Genomic DNA, 20229 nt, shown 5'->3' on the forward strand with positions numbered 1-20229 from the left:
GACACTCATGTGCCACCCCCCATGCCCAACTCCTGGCACATCAACCTATGTTCCCTCTTTCATGGGTACCACGTAAACAGGGTCACACAAGTTGCCGTTCCCTGTGACATTAGTTTGGCCCCTTGACATCATCTCCCTGAGGTCCTTTCATTGCTGCGTAGTACTCCATGTTCCCACCTGTGGATGGGTCATGACTGGTTCAACCACAAGCAAAGCTTTGGGAAGACCTGTGCACACAGAACAGGACAGGGTTCCCTGGGGGCAGTGCCCAAGAGCACCTGCCACTGATGTTCTGGTCTGGACTGGACAGACGTTGACTCCACGGGTGTGACCATGAACCTTGGGGATCTGGACAGGATATCCTCAGCTCCCCCTCCTTCACAGGCACATAGAAGTGCAGTTGCCCCAATCGGAAGCTAAAACATTGAGATGCCCAAGGACAAATCATTTATAGCTGGTCCCAGTCCTGCTAGGGCTGAGGCCCGTGTCCATCCAGATGGCCATGTGGATGGCCGGAGTCATACTTGCACCAGACCTTGCTGCCCTGGGCCTCCTGGGCTTTCCGCTCAGCATGTCCGAGCCCTGTCCCGGGGGACCGCTGTCCAGAGGAATTTTGACCCCCACACAACAAAGGCCAGCCTTGTCCAGCACACGAGATCAGATCCTTTATTGAAAAGGTCAATCTGTTAGCCATCTTTCTTAGGTAACAGAGGACCAGCTTCATACCACAGCCTACAGGTCCTGCTGCCACCCAGAACACCGCAGCCTACGGAAGGTCCCCGGCACCCTGTGTCACCAGCACCAGGGGTCCGGTGGCTTTGCTCCTTGTGGACTCCAGTTCCGGCTCTCAGCAGGAGATGGGTGGTTTCCCCAAGCTCGGAGGAGCCCCCACGAGGCCCTACAGTCCTTTCCTAGCTGCTAGACCACACTCTCAGCCCAGTAGTTTTCAGTACTGGGAACTGAAACCTGGGACGCCCCACCGCTGAGCTACATCCCCAGCCCTTTCCACATCTGAGTCTGAGACAGTCTCACTACATTGCCCAGGCTGGCCTCCAACTTGGCAATCCTCCTGCCTCAGCATCCAGAGTAGCTCAGATGAAGGGTGTGCACCACCACAGCCGCTCTGTCTCATGGACTTGGACGCTGGCCTTTGCAGCTGGAGCTTCCAGCTCATCCTGTGGGTTTTTTTTTTTTTTGTACCGGGGATGGAACTCACAACCTCTTGTTTGCCAGGCATGTGCTTATGCCACTGAGCTAAACCCCTTAACCCCTGTGCTTTTGGTCACTGGTACATTTCGAGCATTATTTGTCTGTTTGGGTTGCAAGCACCAGGAGGTTTTCCTGCCATTATGCTCAGTTTGGCTCCATTCATCCCACCCAGCATGGCTGCCATCTCGTGCCCTGAGCTGGGCGTGGTCCACCCTGGCGAGGGTTCCACTAACACTGGCGTGGCGTCTGGAGCTCGAAGTGGGGTGGTCAGGTCCACCCGTAGCAACTGCACATTGCTATGGAAATCACCTGGGTGAGTCCTGAGAAAACTAAACCTAGAAACCCCGCTGGCCACGACCATTCTTCAGGGGTGCCCTCCCGAAAGAGGGATGTGGTGTCACGGTGCCCATGCATGCCCACCGTGGCCCTGGCAGGCAGACCCAGGGTGCAGCAGGGAATCCGGGCGCCCCCGACAGATGAGCAGGCGAAGACAATGCAGTGGGCACCTGGCTCTGCCGCAGGGCGGATGCGTCTGTAGGAGACCCACACTTTGAGATGAACCCGATGCACGGGCTCCGGGGCTGCCCGGCTCCTGCTCCAGTGAGAAACCCAGAGGGACGATAAAGAGCAGAGTGAAAGAAAACCGGCAGTAGGCAGGCAGGGAGTGGGGTGAAGGGCAAGAACGAGGCCACGTGTCTGGTCCCCCCCAGCTCCCTGCCACGAACTCGAGACTCACCGAAGACGCGGACCCACACAGTCAGCTGGGAACAATCCGTGCACCCGTGCCGGCCTCTCCTCCAAGCATTCCAGCCTGTCCTCCACACCTGCCGGCCTGTCCCTCGCACTTGCCATCCTGTCCCCCACCATGCTGCCTCTGCCTCCCATGCGGGAGCCGGGCTGCGCTCCCTGGTGGGTGGGCTCTCTCCATGGCTTCCTGCTCGGCAGATGCACTGTCCCTGATGCCGTGGTCCCCAGCTGCTCTGTGTGACTGGCATGCACCACATGTCTGGACACAGGCGTCCAACAGCACGGCCTCCAGTGCCAGCATCTCCCGTGTCCCTGCCCTGCGACCCAGACCCAGCCTCAGTGGTGTGGGCCTGGCCACTGCTCCGTGCTCGGTGCCCAGTGTGGAGCTGCCCTGTGCCTGCCAGCCACCGGGCTTCCTCAGTCCTCGGCTTCCAGTAGGCAAACCCTGCTGTGCAGGGGGTTTGGCTTCACCACCTGCAGTTCACCCACTCTGGAACTTGCAGGTCTGTGTCTCCTGGGGTTCAGGATGGCCCCAGCCAATGCTCCCCGAGCTCCTCTCCTGCGGGGACCCCACTGTCCACGGCTCCCGGCAGCTCTGCTTTCTTCTCGGTCTGCAGTCAGCCATGCTGCTCCTCAGCGTCACCATCTGCTGAGCTCTTCTGCCTTTCAAGGTTTGTTTACCGCAATTTCTATCAGCCTTTTTTCCATATCTTCCATTTCGTAGCTAAGCTTTCTGTCTCTGCATGTATTTCAGGGGGGGCTTACGTTGGAGCCACACCTGAAGCTCAGTGGGGTGACTGCCAGCCAGCAGCCTCCCCAGCCTGTGGTGCTCCTGCCCTGAAGTATACTATGGGCAGCGACCCTTGCAGTTCACAACTCCTGCAGCAGCCAGGAGTTGTGGCCACTGCTGCTGTCTCCAAGAGGCAGAGCTGGGGCTGTGTCCTGCAGCTGGACAGGTCTCTGTGCCCCAGGCTACGGGGCAGAACCTGGCTGTTGCTACCACCTCTGCATCGGGCCACCTGCTGGGGTCTCAGGGCTCTCCCACCCTAAGTCAGGGGGAGCAGCTTTGGCATCTTCTATGCTCCATGGTCAAGTTGGGGTGACACCAAAATGGGGAAACTGGCTGTGGTGCGCTGAAGCCCAAGGCCTGTCAGCCTAGCAGCTCTCAGAGCCCCTTCCTGGATCTAGATCATCCCCCGGTGCTCAACTGTACCTGCAGGAGGAGAAAGAGCCATAGACCCCATCTTGTTCTGAAACCACCAGGCCTACCGCAGGGGCCAGGAGCACATCTGGCGGGGAGGGAGGGAAAGGCAGGGAAACACTGCCAGGGATCTGAGGCTTTCCGCCCTCATGGAGGCCTTAGTGGCTGTGCCTTCAGGAGCTGTCACTGGGCTGCAGGACACTGCAACTGCAAAATACCAGATCTGAGACTTGATGGCCAAGCCCTAAAGCACAACAGAGACCAAACCCCATGGTGAATGCTTCTTTCTTTTTTTTTTTTTTTTTTTTTTTTTTTTGTGCCAGGGATCAAACACCACCTCGCACTTACCAGATAAGCACTTGAGCCACAGCTTAATCCCCAGCCCCCACTTGATTTTTGGTTTTTGAGGCAAGGTTTTGCTACATTGCTTAGGCTGGCCTTGAACTCACTATGTAGCCCAGGCTGGCTTCAAACTCACAGTGATCCTCCTGCCTCAGCCTCACACCTGCTGGGATAACAGGTATGCACCCTCCCCCCATCTGGCAGGACGTTTACATTTTTAAAAAGATGATTAATTACAGCAAATGGTACACTGCGTGAGCTCCCCTTTAAATCTCCCCCGCCAAAAGAAACGCATCCCAGCCACTCCAAGTGAAGCAGCTCCGGAGTCCTTTCCTGAGTCTTTACAAGGTACAGCTGAAAGCACAGTGTCTGTTGCTGCGAGAGCCACCAAAGACACCCGCGGCTGTGTGCTTGCCCATCTTGCATATTCCCGGCCCAGAGGCTGCGGCCTTCCAGCTCCTCCCCAAAGCCCATGGCACTCTGAAAGGGAAACTTGTGAATGGATTCAGAACCCAGAAGTGGCCGGCACAGCACAGCACAGCACAGCTGAAGACCCTCAGCAGAGGACCCAGAGCTGCTTCGGAAAAGAACAGGGCGACAGGGTGAGTCTGCAGCGAGGGGCAGGTTTTTGGAGGAATCGGGCCAGTGACTTTTATGTTTAAAAACTGCACTGTCTCTGGTCATGTCAGGCACTTGCACACTCAAATGTGCCAAGCTGCCCTGCAGGGAATGGAACCGGTGTCGGCGGCAGGAACGGCAGGAGGGTTGCACTCACTCATCTGCTCCGTGGACCCCGAGCCCCGTGTCCCACAAGGTCCAGGTAGCACTGCGCTTCCACTGGACAGTGCTGTGAGCCATGCAGCGTGAGCACGGTGGGGTCGAGTGACGTGTGTGTGTAGAAACCTCGCTCCGTGTCTCCTGTGCAGGCATAGGCTGAGCCCCGCAGTGGGGCTGGAGCCCATGTTTCAGGGACCTCTGTCGCAGGACTCAGTGTGCACCACCAGCGACAGGCGGAGCCGGAAGCACCTCAGCAACAGGTGCCCGCCTCCCAGCAGTGAAACTGCAGCTCCCATCGACCTCTGTCTCTTGCTCTCCTCCCCACTCGGGGCACACGGCCTAGGCCAAGCATCTCCGCACCTGCCTGGTGAGGCACAGCAGTCTTGTCCCAGGGGAACACAAACACCTCTGCCCCGACCCGGAGGACAGGCCACTCGGGCACGGGTCCCGAGGAGTTGAGCCTGGGAATGCAGCTTACATCCCAGCTCCCACTCGGAGTAAACTGCTCTGCCCCTGCCATGCACCCGCCTGGCAGCCACCTTTGGCCCTGGGAGTCAGGCAGTAGCTGGGGCTGGGAGCAGTGCTGTGCGGGAAGAAGCCCCACCCTGCAGGAGCTGTGGGAAGGAAAAGGGGGACCTCAGCGGCCTCGGCAGCCCTGTGAGCTGAGCTCCCTGCACTGGGAAGCAATCACCTCTCGGGCTCAGGACACAGCACACTGCACATGGTCACCACCCTAGTGACATTCTGTGCCGCAAGGTGGTGATTCCCTGGGTGCTGCAATGACGGGACCAGAGAGAGTGGGTATTAAGAGGGGTGTGATGGCACCCCCTCATCCCAGCACTCGGGAGGCTGAGGCAGGAGGATCACTGAAACAGTGAGGGGCTGTCGAACGGTGGGGAGGAAGAATCCACTCTGGTACGGAGAGTTAAGCTCACAGCACCATGGTGCCACTTGCTAGGCACAATGTCTGCCTCTCCCCAACCTCACTTTCTCTCATCTGACAGGGCAAGCGTGAGAGCCTCACCCTGCAGCGTGGTGTGCACGCAAGGGTTAGGTAGCAGGGGCCTTTGCCGAGAGCAGGAGCTGATGCCAAGAGACTCGGTGGCTGCAGCCCGGTGACTGTCACTCCATGCAAGGCCGACCATGAGGCCATGCCTGATGGAACATGGTAAGGACTCGCCTGGTCCCTCACAACCCAACTCTCAGGAGCCCAGGAATCAGGACTCGGGGACAGGCTGACCAGGGCTGCTGCCAACCCCAGGAGGGACAGCAGGTAGAGGAAAGATGAGGCTCAGCTGCAGAACTGGACTCTGGGCAGCCCATGCAGCCTCAGGTCCCTACCAGGGGAGAGGCCAGCGACCCGCATGGCACCTGTCTTCTGAAGTTCAGAAGACAGCTGTGACAGCTGGAGCGCGACCTCCCCCAGGCCAAGCTGCGCCATCCAACACATTAAAATCAACATGTGGGGCTCGGTGCCTGGGAAGACCCAGGGCCAGATGCCTCTCTGTGCCCCACGCAAACTCCAACGGCAGTGGTGGACAGCGCTGAGTGACTGTAGCCCACCCACCTGCCCAGGCTTCCCCTACAGAGATAAGGACCAGCTTGTGTGTGCTTTAATAAGTGACAGGGGGCTCTGTGACGCGTTCCTCTCAGCTCAGAAAGAGGCACAGTGACAAGCAACAGACAACCCAGCAACACGTCATTCCCCACTTGTCCCCTCCCTGAGGGGAGTCCATGGGGCTGCTCTCCATGGTGGATCCCTGATGGTAGGCTGAGGCAGGCTGGTCACGTGGTCCCGAGTGCCCAGCAGCAGGATGTCCTGGGCAGTTACCTGACCCAGCCTACGGGCACCCACTGGGCATCTGTGCCCAGCCTCTCCAGCAGCGCCCGGAGCTGCGTGCAAGCACCCTGCAGGTCCTCCCGCACCAGCACCGCATCTGCCAGGTGTCCATAGTGCTGGTCCATGTAGGCGGCGGAGGCAGCCACGTCCTGCTGTTCCTCGTCCTGGGTGGCAGAGGCAGTGGGGAATGGCTGGGGTACGTGTGTGCACCCACATGGTACCAGGACCCAATGCAGACCCTCTCACTGGGCCGCAAGCCCAACCCTTTTCTATTTTGAAACATTTCCCAGTTTTTCATACTGGGATCTAGCTTGAGATTCTCCTGCCTCAGCCTCTTGAGATATGGGCTGCACCACCAAACCAATATCGGACCCCAACTGTAGCCACTGGGCGGGGCATTCACAGGACACGGCTGGCTGCTAAGGGTTCCAGGAGGGGCGTAGACCCAACCCAGCCAGGCTGCAGGACAGCAGTCCCGCTGAGGTCGGCATCATAGGAGACATGGGAGGCTGGGCAAAGGGCTTCCTGTGGAAAACTGGCTGGTCTTCCTTGGTGTCCCAGAGAGCTGCCTTTTATTCTCTGCTTTTTTTTTGTTTGTTTGTTATCTTGTTTTTGTTTTTATGATGCAGGGTCTCACTATGGAGCCCAGGATGGCCTCAAACTCACTATAATTCTCCTGCCTCAAACTTCCCAGGGCTGAGATGATAGGCATGCACCACCTGACTCTTAATTCTTTCCAAAAGTAAACCTGGGGATTTAGCTCAGTGGCAGAAGCACTTGCTTGAGTTCAATCCCCAGAACAACAACAACAAAAAAACCTATAAAATAAAAGTAAACTTTTTACCCTGGGTTATTAAATCCCATCAATCCTAAAATATTCTTCAAAAAAAAAAAAACAAAACAGCAAAACAAATCGCCAAGCTGGTTCTGAAGTTCACATGGGAACACTGGGGACCAGAGGGCTAAGACGACCTTGGAGGAGAAGGAATACACAGGAGGCTTCACTTCGGGACTTCAAAACTGCCACAGAGCCTCTTGGTCCCAGATGGCGAGGTGCAGGCACAGGGCGGATGGAACATGGCTGAGAGCCCAGAGCTGAGACCTTTCTTGCTCCCTGAACTCTGGGTTCCAGGACAGGCAAGTTTAAAGAAATGTTTTCAATAAATGTCTCGGGCATTGCTGGGAGGCCACGTGCAGAGGGAGCCACGTGGCAGCAAGCAGAGATACCTGGGCCCCACAACTGTGTCCCACCCTGCCACGCCTCTGGGAGGCAGCACTATGGCGCCCTGACTCCGGGAAGACCCCGCCAGGGAGTTCGGGGGGGCCATGACAAAGAAGCCAGGCTCTAAGGCCCATGCAGGAGCTGTACCCTTGGTTCACAGCTTAATTCTTGAGGGTTCAGATGCCTTTGAAAGCAATGACCACGACCTTGGCAGTCAATGTTGCAATTAAAAAACTTGCAGGTCTGCACAGATGTGTGCGGCCTATCAAGCTGAGACCAGCTCTCCAGAGAACGCTGGCCTGGTGGTGCATGCTTGACAGCCTAGCTCTCTGGGAGGCTAAGGCAGGAGCATCCTAAGTTCCAGCCCCACCTGGGCAACTTAGTGGTTTAGCCAGACCCTGTCTCAAAACAGAAATGAAGGGCTGGGGACAGAGCTCTGCCCAAGGGCTGAAAAAAGCCACCCTAGGAACAAAAACATGAAAATCCAGTCTCTGATAGAAATCAGGCTGCGGGCAGGGCTGGTGTGTGTGTGTGCACGCCTGTGTGTGCACATGCTGGGAGGGACGCGCCTGGCGAGTCCTCTGGTCACATGCACAGCAGCCCCGCACCCTCTGCCAACCCGCAGCACCCACGCAACCAGCTGCCTCCTCAGCCTCCAGCACAGAAGAATGGACACTTCACTCACAGGCAGGGCCGCTTCGTCCTCACTGGCTGGGGACAGGGGCGGTGTCTTCCTCCTTTCCTGCACCACAGGCTTCACGAGGATAACGTAGGGCTTGAACTCTGAGGTCCACAGCTGTTTCAGGGCCTGAGGCAGGAAGTTCAAGATCAGGACACACACGAGACAGAACCCACCATGACACAGACAACAGAAAACGCCACCTCGAACCCAGCGGTGAAGCCCTGGTCACCCGCGCCTATGACGGCAGGCTTCACCTGGATGCTCATTTTCGCACCCCTCCCTTTTGACCCAGGACTCGGCCAGGCCTGAAGGCCACATGCAGACAGGGTGGTCCCAGCTGTGAGTCACCTGCCCAGCCCTGTGCCACCCGCTGGCTGCCAGAGGCTGGTGAAGCAGGGCTGTGTGAACAATCAGCTAGACAGATGTCACCTGTACCTCTGGGCCCACAAAACCTGCTGTTGCATGGCCTCCTTTTGATGCCAGGGGAAGAGGGGTGTGGAGGGAAGGACATGAAGGGGCCTGGGAGAGCGAACTCGGAGGCATGGGGTTTCCTGCCCACGAGCGTGCGTCTCCAAGCCCTGTCTCTGCCCCTGCACAGCTGTTTGGAGACCCCAGTGCCCATGCTGTGTGCACATCTGAACACATGCAAATCCCACAAAAACCCTTTTTAAAAACTCTTCGGAGTCCTGACTGAACTCTGACCACCCGCTGCCAGGAAGCCCCAAGCACGCAGTCGCCCCTCCTGGGCACACGGGCTGTGTGGAAATGGTGCTTCTGTAACACACAGCTCAGGCCTCACCTCACCAAGCCACACCCCCTCCCCATGCCGGGTTCAAAGCCTAGAAGCTCTCCAGAAAGCCTGGGCTGACAAGACAGTTGGACCCTGGGGTCGCAGCCGCCAATGGCCAGAGCCAGATGCAGCTCAGAGACTCTGGCCAGGCCCTCTGTCTCACTCCCTGGCGACCTCCCCTGGCACCCCGGGATCCCTTGCCTTTGCCTCTGCTCCTCCTGCCTGGTGGACATGTGGAAACCAGTGCTCAGCCACTGGCTCCTGGTCCTGCACACCAGGGCACTGTGGGTTTCGGGCCCTACCCCACTTGGAATCAGTGCCCTGGGCTGGGGCTACAAGGCCAGGGCGCCCTACAACTGTGCAGTTTGGGCAAAGATGCACATCCGGGGTTCTCTGGCTATATTCAGTTCCCAGCGATATTTAACATCCAGATTCTGGACTAAAATTTCCTTAAAGCAACGGCCACATCCTGGGCTGGACAGGCACTCACTTCTGGCTCCACGTCTACCACGCAGACCTTGTTCCTGGCCAGCACGGCGCGCACGGCGCCCAGGCTGGTCCCATACAGGTGCTCTTTGTACTCGCCATGCTCCAGGAACCTGCAACACCGCATGCATGTGGACAGAGAGCCTGCATTTCCCGAGCCTCCACAGAACAGCAAAAGGGGAAATGGCCTCCCGGGGTCCCTCCCACTACCACCCTCCTTGGGCCCTGTGGCTGGGGACAGACGGGGACCTGGGGTCACCCACGCCACCTGTTGTGCTGGAGGTCGGCCTCGAACACCTGCCTGGAGACGAAGTGATACTCCACGCCCTCCTTCTCGTGGCTCCGCCGCGGCCGGGTGGTGTCTTTAAAGGGGGAGAGGAGCTGGGCCTGGCATCCAGGCACCCACCGGGGCTCCCCTACTTCTGCCTGGCCAGGACCTGGAGCCAGGCACAGCACCCTCCCTGCCACATCCCGATTCCTACAACCTTGATGTTGTAGGAGGCCTCCCACTGCTGCTGGGGAAACTGAGGCATAGACCAACTCAGCAGGGTGCCCAGCAACCCGAAGCCCAGGGATCAGAGCCCACCTTGGGCCTCCACCCCACCTCAGGTCTCCACTTTGAGTTCTGCACCTTCCTCTGGTGAATGTGGGAAGTCCAGGCCCTACACGCCCAAGGGAATCCCACCACCCACACGCAACCACCCCCAGGAACTCACGTGGCACGGCAACACCAAAGCGCTGTGGGTTCTCAGCCACCAGCTTCTGCTTCAGCTCCTGCAGCTGGGCGCCCAGAGACCCTAGGGAGCAGAGGGTCCCCATCATCCTGGAATAAAACTCAGCAGACCTGGGGCAAGAGAATGGGGGATAGAGCAGAGTGGCGGGACACCACCTACCAATCAGAACTGCCAGGCGGGGCCGCTCGCCAGGCTGCGGCTGGTACTGGGCCACTTCCTCATAGGTGGGCAACTCCAAGGGCTCAGAGCCCACAGGTACCTTCCCATCCTGTGAACCACCTGGCCTCTTGCGGCAGCCAATCCTGAAGCTCCTCCGCAGACCAGCTTGGGAGGACAGAGGGGTATGGTGGGCCTCGGCCCCCAACCTCTCAGGACGGGGCTACCCCAGGCCCCACCCACTGGCAGTCGCAGGGGCCCTGCACCCAGGGCACAGACGCAAGGCCTGCAGCTGACCTAGGAGACCCACAACAGCTGGTCCGTGAACCGGGCACAGAGCCACACAGGCAGCGCAGTTCTGGTCAGAGCCTCTGGGGACAGTAGAGCACAGCCTAATCTGGACACCTTGTGAGGGAGTGGTGGGCACTGAGGTCATGTGGGGGGCAGCATTCCCAGAAAACGGACCAAGGGGTGCACGCCTGCACTACCCTCTCCAGGACAGCACCCCAATACCACGACAGGCTGAGAGACAAGGATCCCAGGGTCTGCTGCTCTCAGCTGGATTCTGGGGCTCCCTCAACAGCTCCGCTGTGTCCCCCAACTCTGGAGGCTGAGAGTCACCAGGGGACAGCTGGCTACTCACCCACGTAGTGGCCTTTGAAGTGCCCATCACAGTCACAGGTCTCTGGGAACCAAACAGGGGAAGCCAGTGAGGGGCTGGACCCACCATCAGCTGGGGACAGCGGTGGGCAGGGGTACCTAGGCTGGCACCACGTCCTGGCCGCCCTGACAGCTCAGCCCCTGGGACAGTGTCCTTCATACTTTCCCCTCAGCCCTTCCAGGCCATGGCAGGGTGAGGAGCTGTAGGCACCCCTTCCTGTGGGTGAGATGCAGAGCCAGGGCATGGGGCCCAAGGCCTAGGACCCCGTCCATCGCCACAGCCCCTCCAGCTCCCGGAAGAGGCGCCTTGATCACCCTCGTGCACGGACGACACCAGCCTACCTGAGTCATAAGGCTGGTCGTCTGCGGTTTGCATAAGAGACAGATGAGACAGCATTAGCAGGGATGGATGCTCGGGAGCCTCAGGGGCTCCACCTGCAGCCTCGTCCATTACACCTGCCCAGCTGCTATGCTGTAAACCCCACCTGCTGCCTGTGTCCCCCAGGCAGGCCCTGTGGCTCCCCACTCCTGCCTGGGGCTGCAGACTTGCCAGGAAAGACAGGTGTCCCAGGTGGACCCTGGTCCCGGACACCTGCACCTCCTGCCTGTGTGGGGTCCCCAAAACCTCAGCTCTGCTCACCTAAACTCCAGTGCAGGCGCCAGCCTCCCCCGGGCAGAGGCACCTGGCTCTGCCTACTTCAGGGGCTGCTGTGATCACTAAAGGCGGCAGCTCCGTGTGGAGCGTGCGGTCCTGACCTCCCCACAGCGCCGTAAGCAAACAAAGACCAGCAAACCAGAGGCGGGAAGGCCAGGTGCATCCTCTGTGGGTAACACACAGAACACCCTGGCAAAATGGGCTTCTGGTAAGCAACGCAGAACCCCTCAGCTTCCTGCACTGAGCAGCCTACCAGGAGCCACACAAGGCTCAGCGTCCCTCGCCTGCATTTGCCGCTGTGGGACCCAGGGTCCTCAGGGCAGGATGGCTCAGAGCCACTGGGGAATAGGACCCTCCCCATACCGTCTGTCCCTGGCCCCCCTGATGCACCCCCGACCCTGCCTCTGGGTGCTGCCGGCTACTCACACGGCGGCTTCCTAAGGCTTGGGGGGCTTGGCAAGGTGCCCGTGGCTCTCCAGTAGCTCAGCCGTCTGCGGACACAAGGGGACACAGAAGCAGCTAAAGGAACCTTCTGGAAACTCTGGGAAACCGAGGCCTGGGTGCCCTGGTGGGCACGAGCCTGGCCTCACACAACCTCCATCTCAGAGGACTGGGCCCTGCTGCCCGTGTCTCCCCTCCCCCCCCCGAGACCACTGCAGGAGCCAAAGAACGCCAGGCCTCTCACTGTCTTGGCCCCCATGTCCTGGGTCAGTGTCACTAGGGTCTATCTGAGCTCCCGCTAGGGCTGGAGCTTCCTGAGGATGGAGTGGGGATGCATTTAAGGACCGCTCGCTTCGCTATGGCCCCGGCAGCTCCCTAGGCAGAAGCCATGGGTTCACCATGGCCCATGGTGCCCCGCACAAGGCTGGCCCGGTTTGTCATAAACCCCAGGCAAGCGCATCACACTGCAGAGGGTGTGGGGCTGGGGATTTAGCTCAGCAGCATAAGCGACTGCCTTGCAAACAGGCAGTCGTGAGTTCGATCCCTGGTACCGATAAAAAGGAAAAAGACAAAAAAAAAAAAAAAAAAACACTGCAGAGGGTGTGCAGTCCTACAGGAACAGCCAGTGTCCAAACGCCACACTTAAACATGAGAAGAAAGGCTGGCCGTGGTGGTGCTCGCCTGTCACCCCAGCACTCCGGGAGGCTAAGGCAGAAGGACCCCAAGTTTGAGCCTAACCTCAGTGACTTAGTAAGGCCCTGTATCAAAATGTAAAATACAAAAGGGCTTACAGTGCAGCTCAGCACAAAAGGCAGCTTCAATCCCAGTGCTGCGAAACAAAAGGAACAAAAAGAAAAACAAAGAGAGGACACCCCAGCCTCTGCATGCGACAGTCACACAAGCAAGGTGGCTTTGAAGCACAGGGCGCATGTGAGCATGGTGAGACTGGCGCCATCCACCCCCTGCCCCAACCCACCTCTCCTGGAACTGCTTGGAAGGGATGAGGCCGGCCCGAAGGTTGGTGTCACCCAAACGCTTAGCCTGCCACCAGGTAGGGTCGTCCTGGCTCACCACCTCCAGCACCTGCCTGCACTGGAACGGCAGCCCTGCCTCCTGGCAGGGGATGGCGCGGTCCTCGTGGGGGTCGTAGTGGAACAGGGCCCGCATGAACACCTGCAGGGATAGAGGGCTCCGAGTGGCCAGAGGTGTAGCTGACCCTCGGCATGCCCTGCATGGCTCTGCACTGGGCCTCCTTCCTTCCGCTGCTCCCTCCTTCCCTCTGTTCCCTCATGTCTTTCTGTGGCACCTGGGACTGAATGCAGGCATTAAGTTGCCCAAGCTGAACTTGAATCTGGGATCCTCCTGCCTCAGCTTCCCAGCTGCTAGGAGTGCAGGTGTACATCATTGTGCCCAGTTTTGCATTGTGCTCTTCAGTCACTGTGGATGCTCCAGCCTGGAAAACCCTCAGCAATCAGAATCTAACAGATCTCGTGTGACTGCCTTCTTCCCCGCCTGGACACTTCTGCCCACCTGGTTGTTGCCTCTAGACAGCCTCTCGACAACACTGGCCCTGGGGCCCAGGGGACACAATGAGACCTGTAGCCCAAGCAGTGTCCTCCCTGTGTCCTAGCACCCGAGAGACACACTGTGTGCTCAGTCAATAACTTGCCATCCGTGATAGCAGAGGCCCCCAAGATCGCATCTCCCAACACCTGGTGCTGTTCCCCACCCCTACCCTGATGTGTTGTAACCCTCACGCCCTGCCCAGTGGCTGCCTGCAGAGCCCGGGTCTCCTGTGTAGCAGCAGCCGAGGTCCATGCACACATCTCAGGTTCCTGACCACCAGGGCCAGAGGAGCTTGGGCAGAGAGCAGGAGGCGGCCCAGGCCTTCCTGAGCTAGAGCCCGATGCCTCCACCACCTGCCAGGAGAGGGGAACTCCCTGTCTCGAACTCTGGGGACAGGAACCCTCGCCAGCCTGGGCACTGCCCTGAGCAGCTGGGTCAGGAACGGAGAGCAAGCACAAACCCCAGGCTCAGGGCCTGTGTGTCCTCCAGGGGCAACAGGGCCCATAGGGCCAAGCCAAGCTCCAGAACCACACACAGGCAGCACAGCCACCTGCTGCAGGAAGCACCTTCCATCTGGAAAGAAATAGCCTTACACAAACCAGCTGCGGTCACATGACAGGGCACAGAGGAGGCTGAGGCAGCACAATGGCAAATCTGAGGCTGGCCTGGACAAGAGGCAGAAGCTGGGGTGTAACTCAGGATCCAAATGGTCCTGGGTTTGAGTCCCAGAACCACAATTAAAAAAAGAGAACCAGAAAGAAAGAAACAGCCACACTGTCATGTAAGATTAATTCTGACAAGTAGAGTGCACACCTGTATTTCTAGCTATTCAGGAGGCTGAGGCAGGAAGACTTCAAGTTCAAATCCAACCTGGGCAATTTAGAAAAAGTGTCACAAAACTAAATAGAAACAAACAGGGCTGTGGGAGGGTCGCGTGGTAGAGCACTGCCCAGTGAGCCCAAGGCCCCAGGTTCGATCCCTAGTGCTGCAAACCGAGAACAGCCCCTTTTCCCACGCCAAGATGCTGTCAGGGAGACCCTGTACTCATCCTCGCCTTGCTCAGGTCCTGTGCCCTGCCTGGTGCCATCCCCAAGCTCTCTCCCACCGCGACACCCCAGCGGACCTCATCGGAGGTCTGTCTGCCTTAGCCTCTACCCAGGCAAGCTCTAAACCAACAGCATAAAAAAGGGCCTGGTAGGCAGGTTCCATCCTCAGCAAGGAGAAACTAGCAAACAAGCAAATCCAGGGGGTGGGCGTCAGAGAATGGAGACCTCCAAACATCTCTCAGCACCTCCAACTAGGGCTGGGCCATTGAAGGCGCAGGCCCTGCTTGGTGGAGTCCAGGTGCAGACACTTGCCTTAGCAAGTGTCTGCACCTGGAGGGTGACAGAACGGCATTTATATGGGGGAACTAGACAAGCATCCACAGGCGACGGGGCTGAGACCCCAGGCAGGGCCGGTACCCTAACCCTTCAGGAAGCACTGGGGCCATCACACATGGATGGGACCCCAACTCCCAACCCCAAACCCCCTCCCAGGAATCTGCTCTGCCTCCCAAACCCCCTACTCCCCAGCCCTGGCCTCCAAGACGAGACCCCTATAGGGAGCACCCACTCCACCCTCCTCCCTGTTGCCCAGGGAGCTGCTGTGTGGGCTCCAGCTTAGTGGCCACCAAGGGAGGCTCAGCCAGGGCCGTGCTGGGGACCCTCTCCCACTTCCTGCTTGTTCCTCATGAGCAGGTGCTGCCAAGCCCTGCCCAGTGGGCGGCACTGATGGGGTCTCACCCTCCTACCCAGGCCCCACCTTGCTCTCCTTGAAGCGGTCCCCCTCCTGAGTGGCCGGGATGATCTTGAGGGTGATGGAGCCCTGCGACTGGGCCTGTTGGACAAAAAGAGGGCCTGTCACCCCCCGGCTCCAGGGGTCCACAGCCCGCCTGGTCTCAGTGCCCTCCGTGTGCCCCTGCCCCACAGCCCTGACCCCAGGCCCCACCTCTTGCTCAGGTTCCATGTTCACACCCCTGCTCTGGGCCCACACGGCCCTGGGCTTGCCCTGCCCCTCCACAAGCAGCCCCCCCTTGCCCCGTGCACAACCCCACCTATAGAGAAACCTCCTTCTCTACTTCCCCTACCCAGGTGACAAACAGCTGTACTCAGCCACCAGTCCAGAAAGCAGTGAACCAGCAAGGGCCCTGGGGCAACAGCCCTGCCCAGGGGACCCGAGAGCCCTCAGTGTCACCCCAGGAGCCCTCTCCCCATCCCAGCCCCTGGAGGCAGCACCGACCAGAATCTGGCTGATTTCCTCGGGCCGCTTGTGCAGGACGGTGACACCGTTCACCTCTCGGAGCTCGTCCCCAACATGGACCAGGCCTGGGGATACAGGGTCAGCATCAGTGCAGGAGCTGAGACAGACCCAGCACAGGCACACAGATTCCTCACTGCCTGGTGCAGCCCCAGGCACAAGCCCAGCTGGAAGAGAGGCAAGGCCGCTGGCTCTTCACACACCAGTGAGGGTAGAAAGCCGCATGCCTCTGCTTCCTTAAAACGTCACTAACTAGCCGGGTGGTGCATGCCTATGATCTCAACTGAGAGGCTGAGGCAGGAGGACTGCAAGTCTGAAACCCACCCTAGTAACTCAGCAAGCCTCTGCCTCAAAATAAAAACGGCTGGGGATGTAGCTCAGGGTGAGTGCCCTGGGCTCAATCCCCAGTACTACAAAGAAAAAGAAAAAGAGAAAGAGAAAAAAAAAAAAAACCTGAGAAACAGAAAAAACAAAAACAAAAACAAAAGGGGCCGACGTGGTGGCTCACATCTGCAATCCCAGCACTCGGGAGGCTGAGGAAGGGTTACTGCAAGTTTGAGACCAGCCTGGGCTACAAAGTGAGCTCCAGGCCAGCCTGAACTGCATAGCAAGACCCTGCCCCAAAAAAGAGATAAAAAACAAAACAAAAAAAGGGCCTTGACTCCCCACTTCCCAGCCAGACTCTCCTGAGCAGCTGTCCTGAGTAAGGGGACCTCAGGGCACTGGTGACAGTGTCATCAAGACAAGGACACCTATTGCTGTTTACTTTCTTTCTGGAGACCAGGTCTTCTTGTGCTGCCCAAGCCACTCTCAAAATTGTCCTCAAGTGATCCTCCTCCAGCCCAGGTCAGCAAGGAGCCTCTCAGACAGCAGCCCCAGAGTGGAAGGCACCCTCACTCACCGCTGCGGTCCGCGGCACCCCCTCGCATGATCCTGGCCACCACCACGGCTCCTGTGTGCTCATCCCGCCGGATAGTGGCTCCCTGCGCCGCACACAGAACAGGGAGCTGGGGAGGCAGCCAGGCCCCTGGACCCCACTTCCAGACCATCCGCAGCAAAACCATGGAGACGCAGGAAAACCACCATCACCCCCCACCAGACCCCAGCACAGCGACACTGTGACATCTCAGAGGGAGACCGGTACCTCAGCATTCCCCAGACCCCAATGGACGGGGAGCAGGGAAGCATGTGATAAGCATTCCCATCCGCCCGGCACCTGCTGACGTTTACGGACAGGGGACAGCAGTGCTCAGCCCTGACCTTGCAGGGTCCAGGGTCTCCTACATCCCTGCCACCACTCTGGGACAGAGAGTGACCCAGGAAACACAGCAGGGTGACATGGGAGGAGACATTCCCCTCAGGGAGCTCCAGAGCCACACAGCCCCCGCTGACCCAGGGCCCAGGGGACAGCAGTGACAGTGACAAAGCTGCTGCTGCTCACACCAGGGCCTCAGGGTTGGGGCAGCAGGGGAGGCAAGCACCGCGCACCAGGGGCTCCTTGTTCTTCACCAGGCGCACGATCTTCACTGACTCCTCCTCAAAGTCCTCATCTACGTTGTCAGGCAGAGGGGGGAGCACCGGATCAAAGTTCTTCTGGGCCACGGTGTCGTGCACCATGAGCATGGCCTGCAGCGGAGAGGGAGGAAGGAGGTGAGAGCCCTATGGCAGGGACCACAGTGTAGGGATGGAGGGGACACATATCCCCACCCTAAGAGCCAGGAATGGCAGGGGTGGTAGGCTGGGTGCAGGTCCCTACCCTGAGGTGGGGCGTGGCCAACAACTGCAGCAGCTCCCTCTGGTCACTATGCACCGAGGCAGCCTGCAGCTCCTCCGCCACCTGTAAAGGAGGCACAAGTAGGGCATCCTCAGGGGCCTCCTCCCTGGCTGCAGACACCTGGGACAGATTGGACCCTCAGCCAGTCCATCTGAGGAGCTACACCAGGGAGCCCCGGCCCCCAGCAAACCCCTCCAAGGAATGCAGGAAGCAGGACACAGATAAGAACCCTGAGTCTTGCAGGCCCTGATCTCCATGCATCAAAGGCAGAACTTGAACCCAGATCTGCCCTTTGTGCCACCGCATGGCTGAGGACACTGCTGGACAGGGAGATGGACACCATGGGAACAACACAGAGCAGGTAGCAAAGGCAGCCCTGAGCCTGGAAGCAAGTGATCCATCTACCCTGCCCTGTGTCACAGGCAGAGGAGCAGAATGGGGTCTGTGCCAGGCCCCCCAGACCCTCCTGGCACAACTGAGTTATTGGGAGGAGACCATGGTCAGAGCCCAGGACAGCTCTGCCCTAGTCCTGCAACTCAGAGGACCAGGGCTCAAGAAATCAAGAAGCATCCTTCAGAAACACGACACACCAGGCCCAGCGAGTAGCACACATCTGTATTCCAGCACTCTGAAAGGCTGAGGCAGGAGGATGGCAAGTTCCAGCCCAGCCTATGCACTTCAGCAAGACCCTGCCTCCACCTCCTGAAAAGGGCTGGGTGTGAAACTCTGCACGGAGGCCACTCTAGGTTCCATCATTCAGTCCCAGGGCCTGTCCAGCCAGCAGGGACTCGTAGCACGCAGACCCCGACTCTGGGACTCACAGCAGTGCCTCATAGACACTCGGTGCCAGCCCTCAGGATGGCTGGCAAGGTGCTGACCCCATGTTGCCGCTTCACAGCTGAGGAAGCAGGCTTGCTGCAGAGCACACCCAAAGTGGGTGTCACTGTGTCCCCAATTCCCCTAGCCCTGTCAGGCCTTATAAGGTCCCCTGGAGTGACCCAGCTGGCTGAGCAAGCAGATGGGGCAGGAAGAGGCAGTGACCACAGGAAGTCCCAGGACTCACATCCTCAGCCAGGGCCACAGCACTGTGCAGGACTGGGGTTGGACTCTGCCGCTCGTAACAACGCAGCTTCTCGTGAATCTGCAGAGATACCAGGGTTCTGCTGACTCTGGATCCCTGTACCCCACAAAGCTTCCTCAAGGCCTAGATGCCTCGGAGGGCCGAGGGAGCAGGGGACCCTCCAAGCCAGGGTACCTTCATCAGGTAGCTGAGGCTCCGCTCGCTGAAGACACCCCGCAAGAAGCCCATCTCCTCCCTGTGGCTGGAGTCCGGTCTCAGCTGGGAAGTGAGCAGCGCCAGGGTCTCATGCAGGCCTGAAGCGGACACAGGAGATTAGGAGTCTGCACAGGCAGGGCTCCCACCCTGGGGCCCCGAGCCACCCTCGTCCCCAGGGCCCAGGGCGTGTGGGCAGCAAGCAAGGTCGGGCTGGGCAGGGGTGGGGCGCACACTCACCGGAGTCCTCAGACAGCACCGGCATGCCTGCACCCGCCAGATCCGGGGCTCCCCGCCTGGGAGGGGGGAGCCTCGACTTCAAGCACAGGACGGCAACATGCCAGGCTGTCCAGCAGATACGGGGACAGGGACTTTGCTCATTCCTTTCACACAGGAAGCAAAGCAAACAGACTCGTCGGGTGTCCCAGTGTCTCCAACACACCGAACCTTCTGCCAGGAGACTCAGACTTCCTTGCTCTGCAAAATCCCAGGACAACACGGAGGGTTGCGTTTCCTCGATGAAGGGAGGCTGGCGGGTGCGGGAGCGACTTGAGGGTCACCACTGTGTCCAGGTATCTGAGTCCCGGCCTGTTAGGCCTGCAGCCCCCGCCCCACACGCACGGAACCCCTAGCCCGAGGGTGCCGGCCGCGCCCCCAGCGCGCAGCGCATGGACCTCAGCAGTCCTGGCTCGGAGGACACGGAGTCGTGACTCGCTTGTCTCCACCCGTGGAGCCAGGAGCCCGGCTGGGGAACCTCCACGTCCGAGCCCCGCGCAGGACCGCCCACGCCCAATCACCTTCGGCCGTGCCCCGCCCTGCTCCCTCCCCCTCTCGAGGGACCCCGGGACCCGCGCGGCGGGTCTGGCCAGGCCGGAGACCCGGAGATCGGGGAGCCCCAAGCGGGGCAGCGGCCCGGGCTGGCGGGACCTCGGAGGCGGCCTTCGCCCCACTCTCGCGTGCACGCCGCTCCCCACCTCGTTACGTCGGGATCTCGGTTTCGCGGCCCCAGGCGGGCCTCTGTCGTAGCGGTTCGTCCGCGCCGCTCTCCCTGGCGCAGCCGCGGGGGCGGGGCGCGGGGCGGGGCGAGAATTCGGAAGGGCGGGGCAAGGGCGGAAGGGTGCGGGGCGCAGCCCCTTATTGGTGAGTAGACCTTGGGGGAGGAGCATAGGACGGAAGGGGCGGGGATATTGTTGTGGGGCGGGGATAGGGCGGAGCGAAGGCGGGGCAGTAGTATGGGGCGGGGCTATCGGCGGGTGGGTGGGACGAGGGGCGGGGCCTGAGTCTTCCTCCAACTGCTCGGAGCCGGAGGATCCGCCACGCGCGGCCTGTTGCGCACACACGCCCCCACGAGTGGAGGCCCCACTGGCGCCAGAGGA

The 20229-nt window shown here is 59.7% G+C and overlaps 1 protein-coding gene and 1 long non-coding RNA gene across 5 annotated transcripts; one reads left to right on the plus strand and one right to left on the minus strand.

The window, feature by feature from the left end:
• Positions 1-641: 641 nt before the first annotated feature.
• On the plus strand, positions 642-6974 carry LOC134476567 (uncharacterized). 2 transcript variants are annotated; one of them, XR_010048370.1, is made up of 4 exons: positions 642-2627; positions 3481-4101; positions 4189-5444; positions 6746-6974. It is a non-coding gene; the product is annotated as an uncharacterized LOC134476567 (long non-coding RNA). The 2 variants fall into 2 exon arrangements; XR_010048369.1 differs by having other exon boundaries at positions 3481-5444.
• Positions 5874-19954, minus strand: Mpp3 (MAGUK p55 scaffold protein 3). Of its 3 annotated transcripts, none has more exons than XM_003465749.5 (19): positions 19828-19954; positions 19094-19330; positions 18836-18954; positions 18644-18721; positions 17563-17643; positions 17295-17432; positions 16708-16789; positions 15789-15874; positions 15312-15386; positions 12919-13115; positions 11928-11992; positions 11189-11209; positions 10830-10871; positions 10190-10354; positions 10013-10093; positions 9565-9658; positions 9301-9409; positions 8024-8146; positions 5874-6280 (listed from the first exon to the last, which is right to left on the minus strand). In XM_003465749.5, exons 2-19 carry the CDS (start codon positions 19116-19118, stop codon positions 6104-6106), a joined length of 1758 nt encoding a protein of 585 aa, XP_003465797.1. In that variant the 5' UTR covers positions 19119-19330; positions 19828-19954; the 3' UTR covers positions 5874-6103. The 3 variants fall into 3 exon arrangements, with proteins under 3 accessions (XP_003465797.1, XP_063107728.1, XP_013003639.1); XM_063251658.1 differs by having other exon boundaries at positions 9598-9658; positions 19094-19382; positions 19828-19929; XM_013148185.3 differs by having other exon boundaries at positions 19094-19382; positions 19828-19928.
• Between the last annotated feature and the right edge of the window lie 275 nt (positions 19955-20229).

This window comes from Cavia porcellus, unplaced genomic scaffold, assembly GCF_034190915.1.
Source record: "Cavia porcellus strain 051 isolate PalLab524CR breed Dunkin Hartley unplaced genomic scaffold, mCavPor4.1 scaffold_6, whole genome shotgun sequence".
NCBI lineage: Eukaryota > Metazoa > Chordata > Mammalia > Rodentia > Caviidae > Cavia > Cavia porcellus.

Coding starts and splice junctions, on each gene's coding strand:
- Mpp3 (XM_003465749.5), bottom strand. CDS start 19,118: ATGCCGGTGCTGTCTGAGGACTCCG. Junction 8,147..9,300: donor TGGTAGACGTGGAGCCAGAA/GTGAGTGCCTGT, acceptor TTCCTGCCTCAG/GCCCTGAAACAGCTGTGGAC. Junction 6,281..8,023: donor AGGACGAAGCGGCCCTGCCT/GTGAGTGAAGTG, acceptor TCTGCCACCCAG/GACGAGGAACAGCAGGACGT.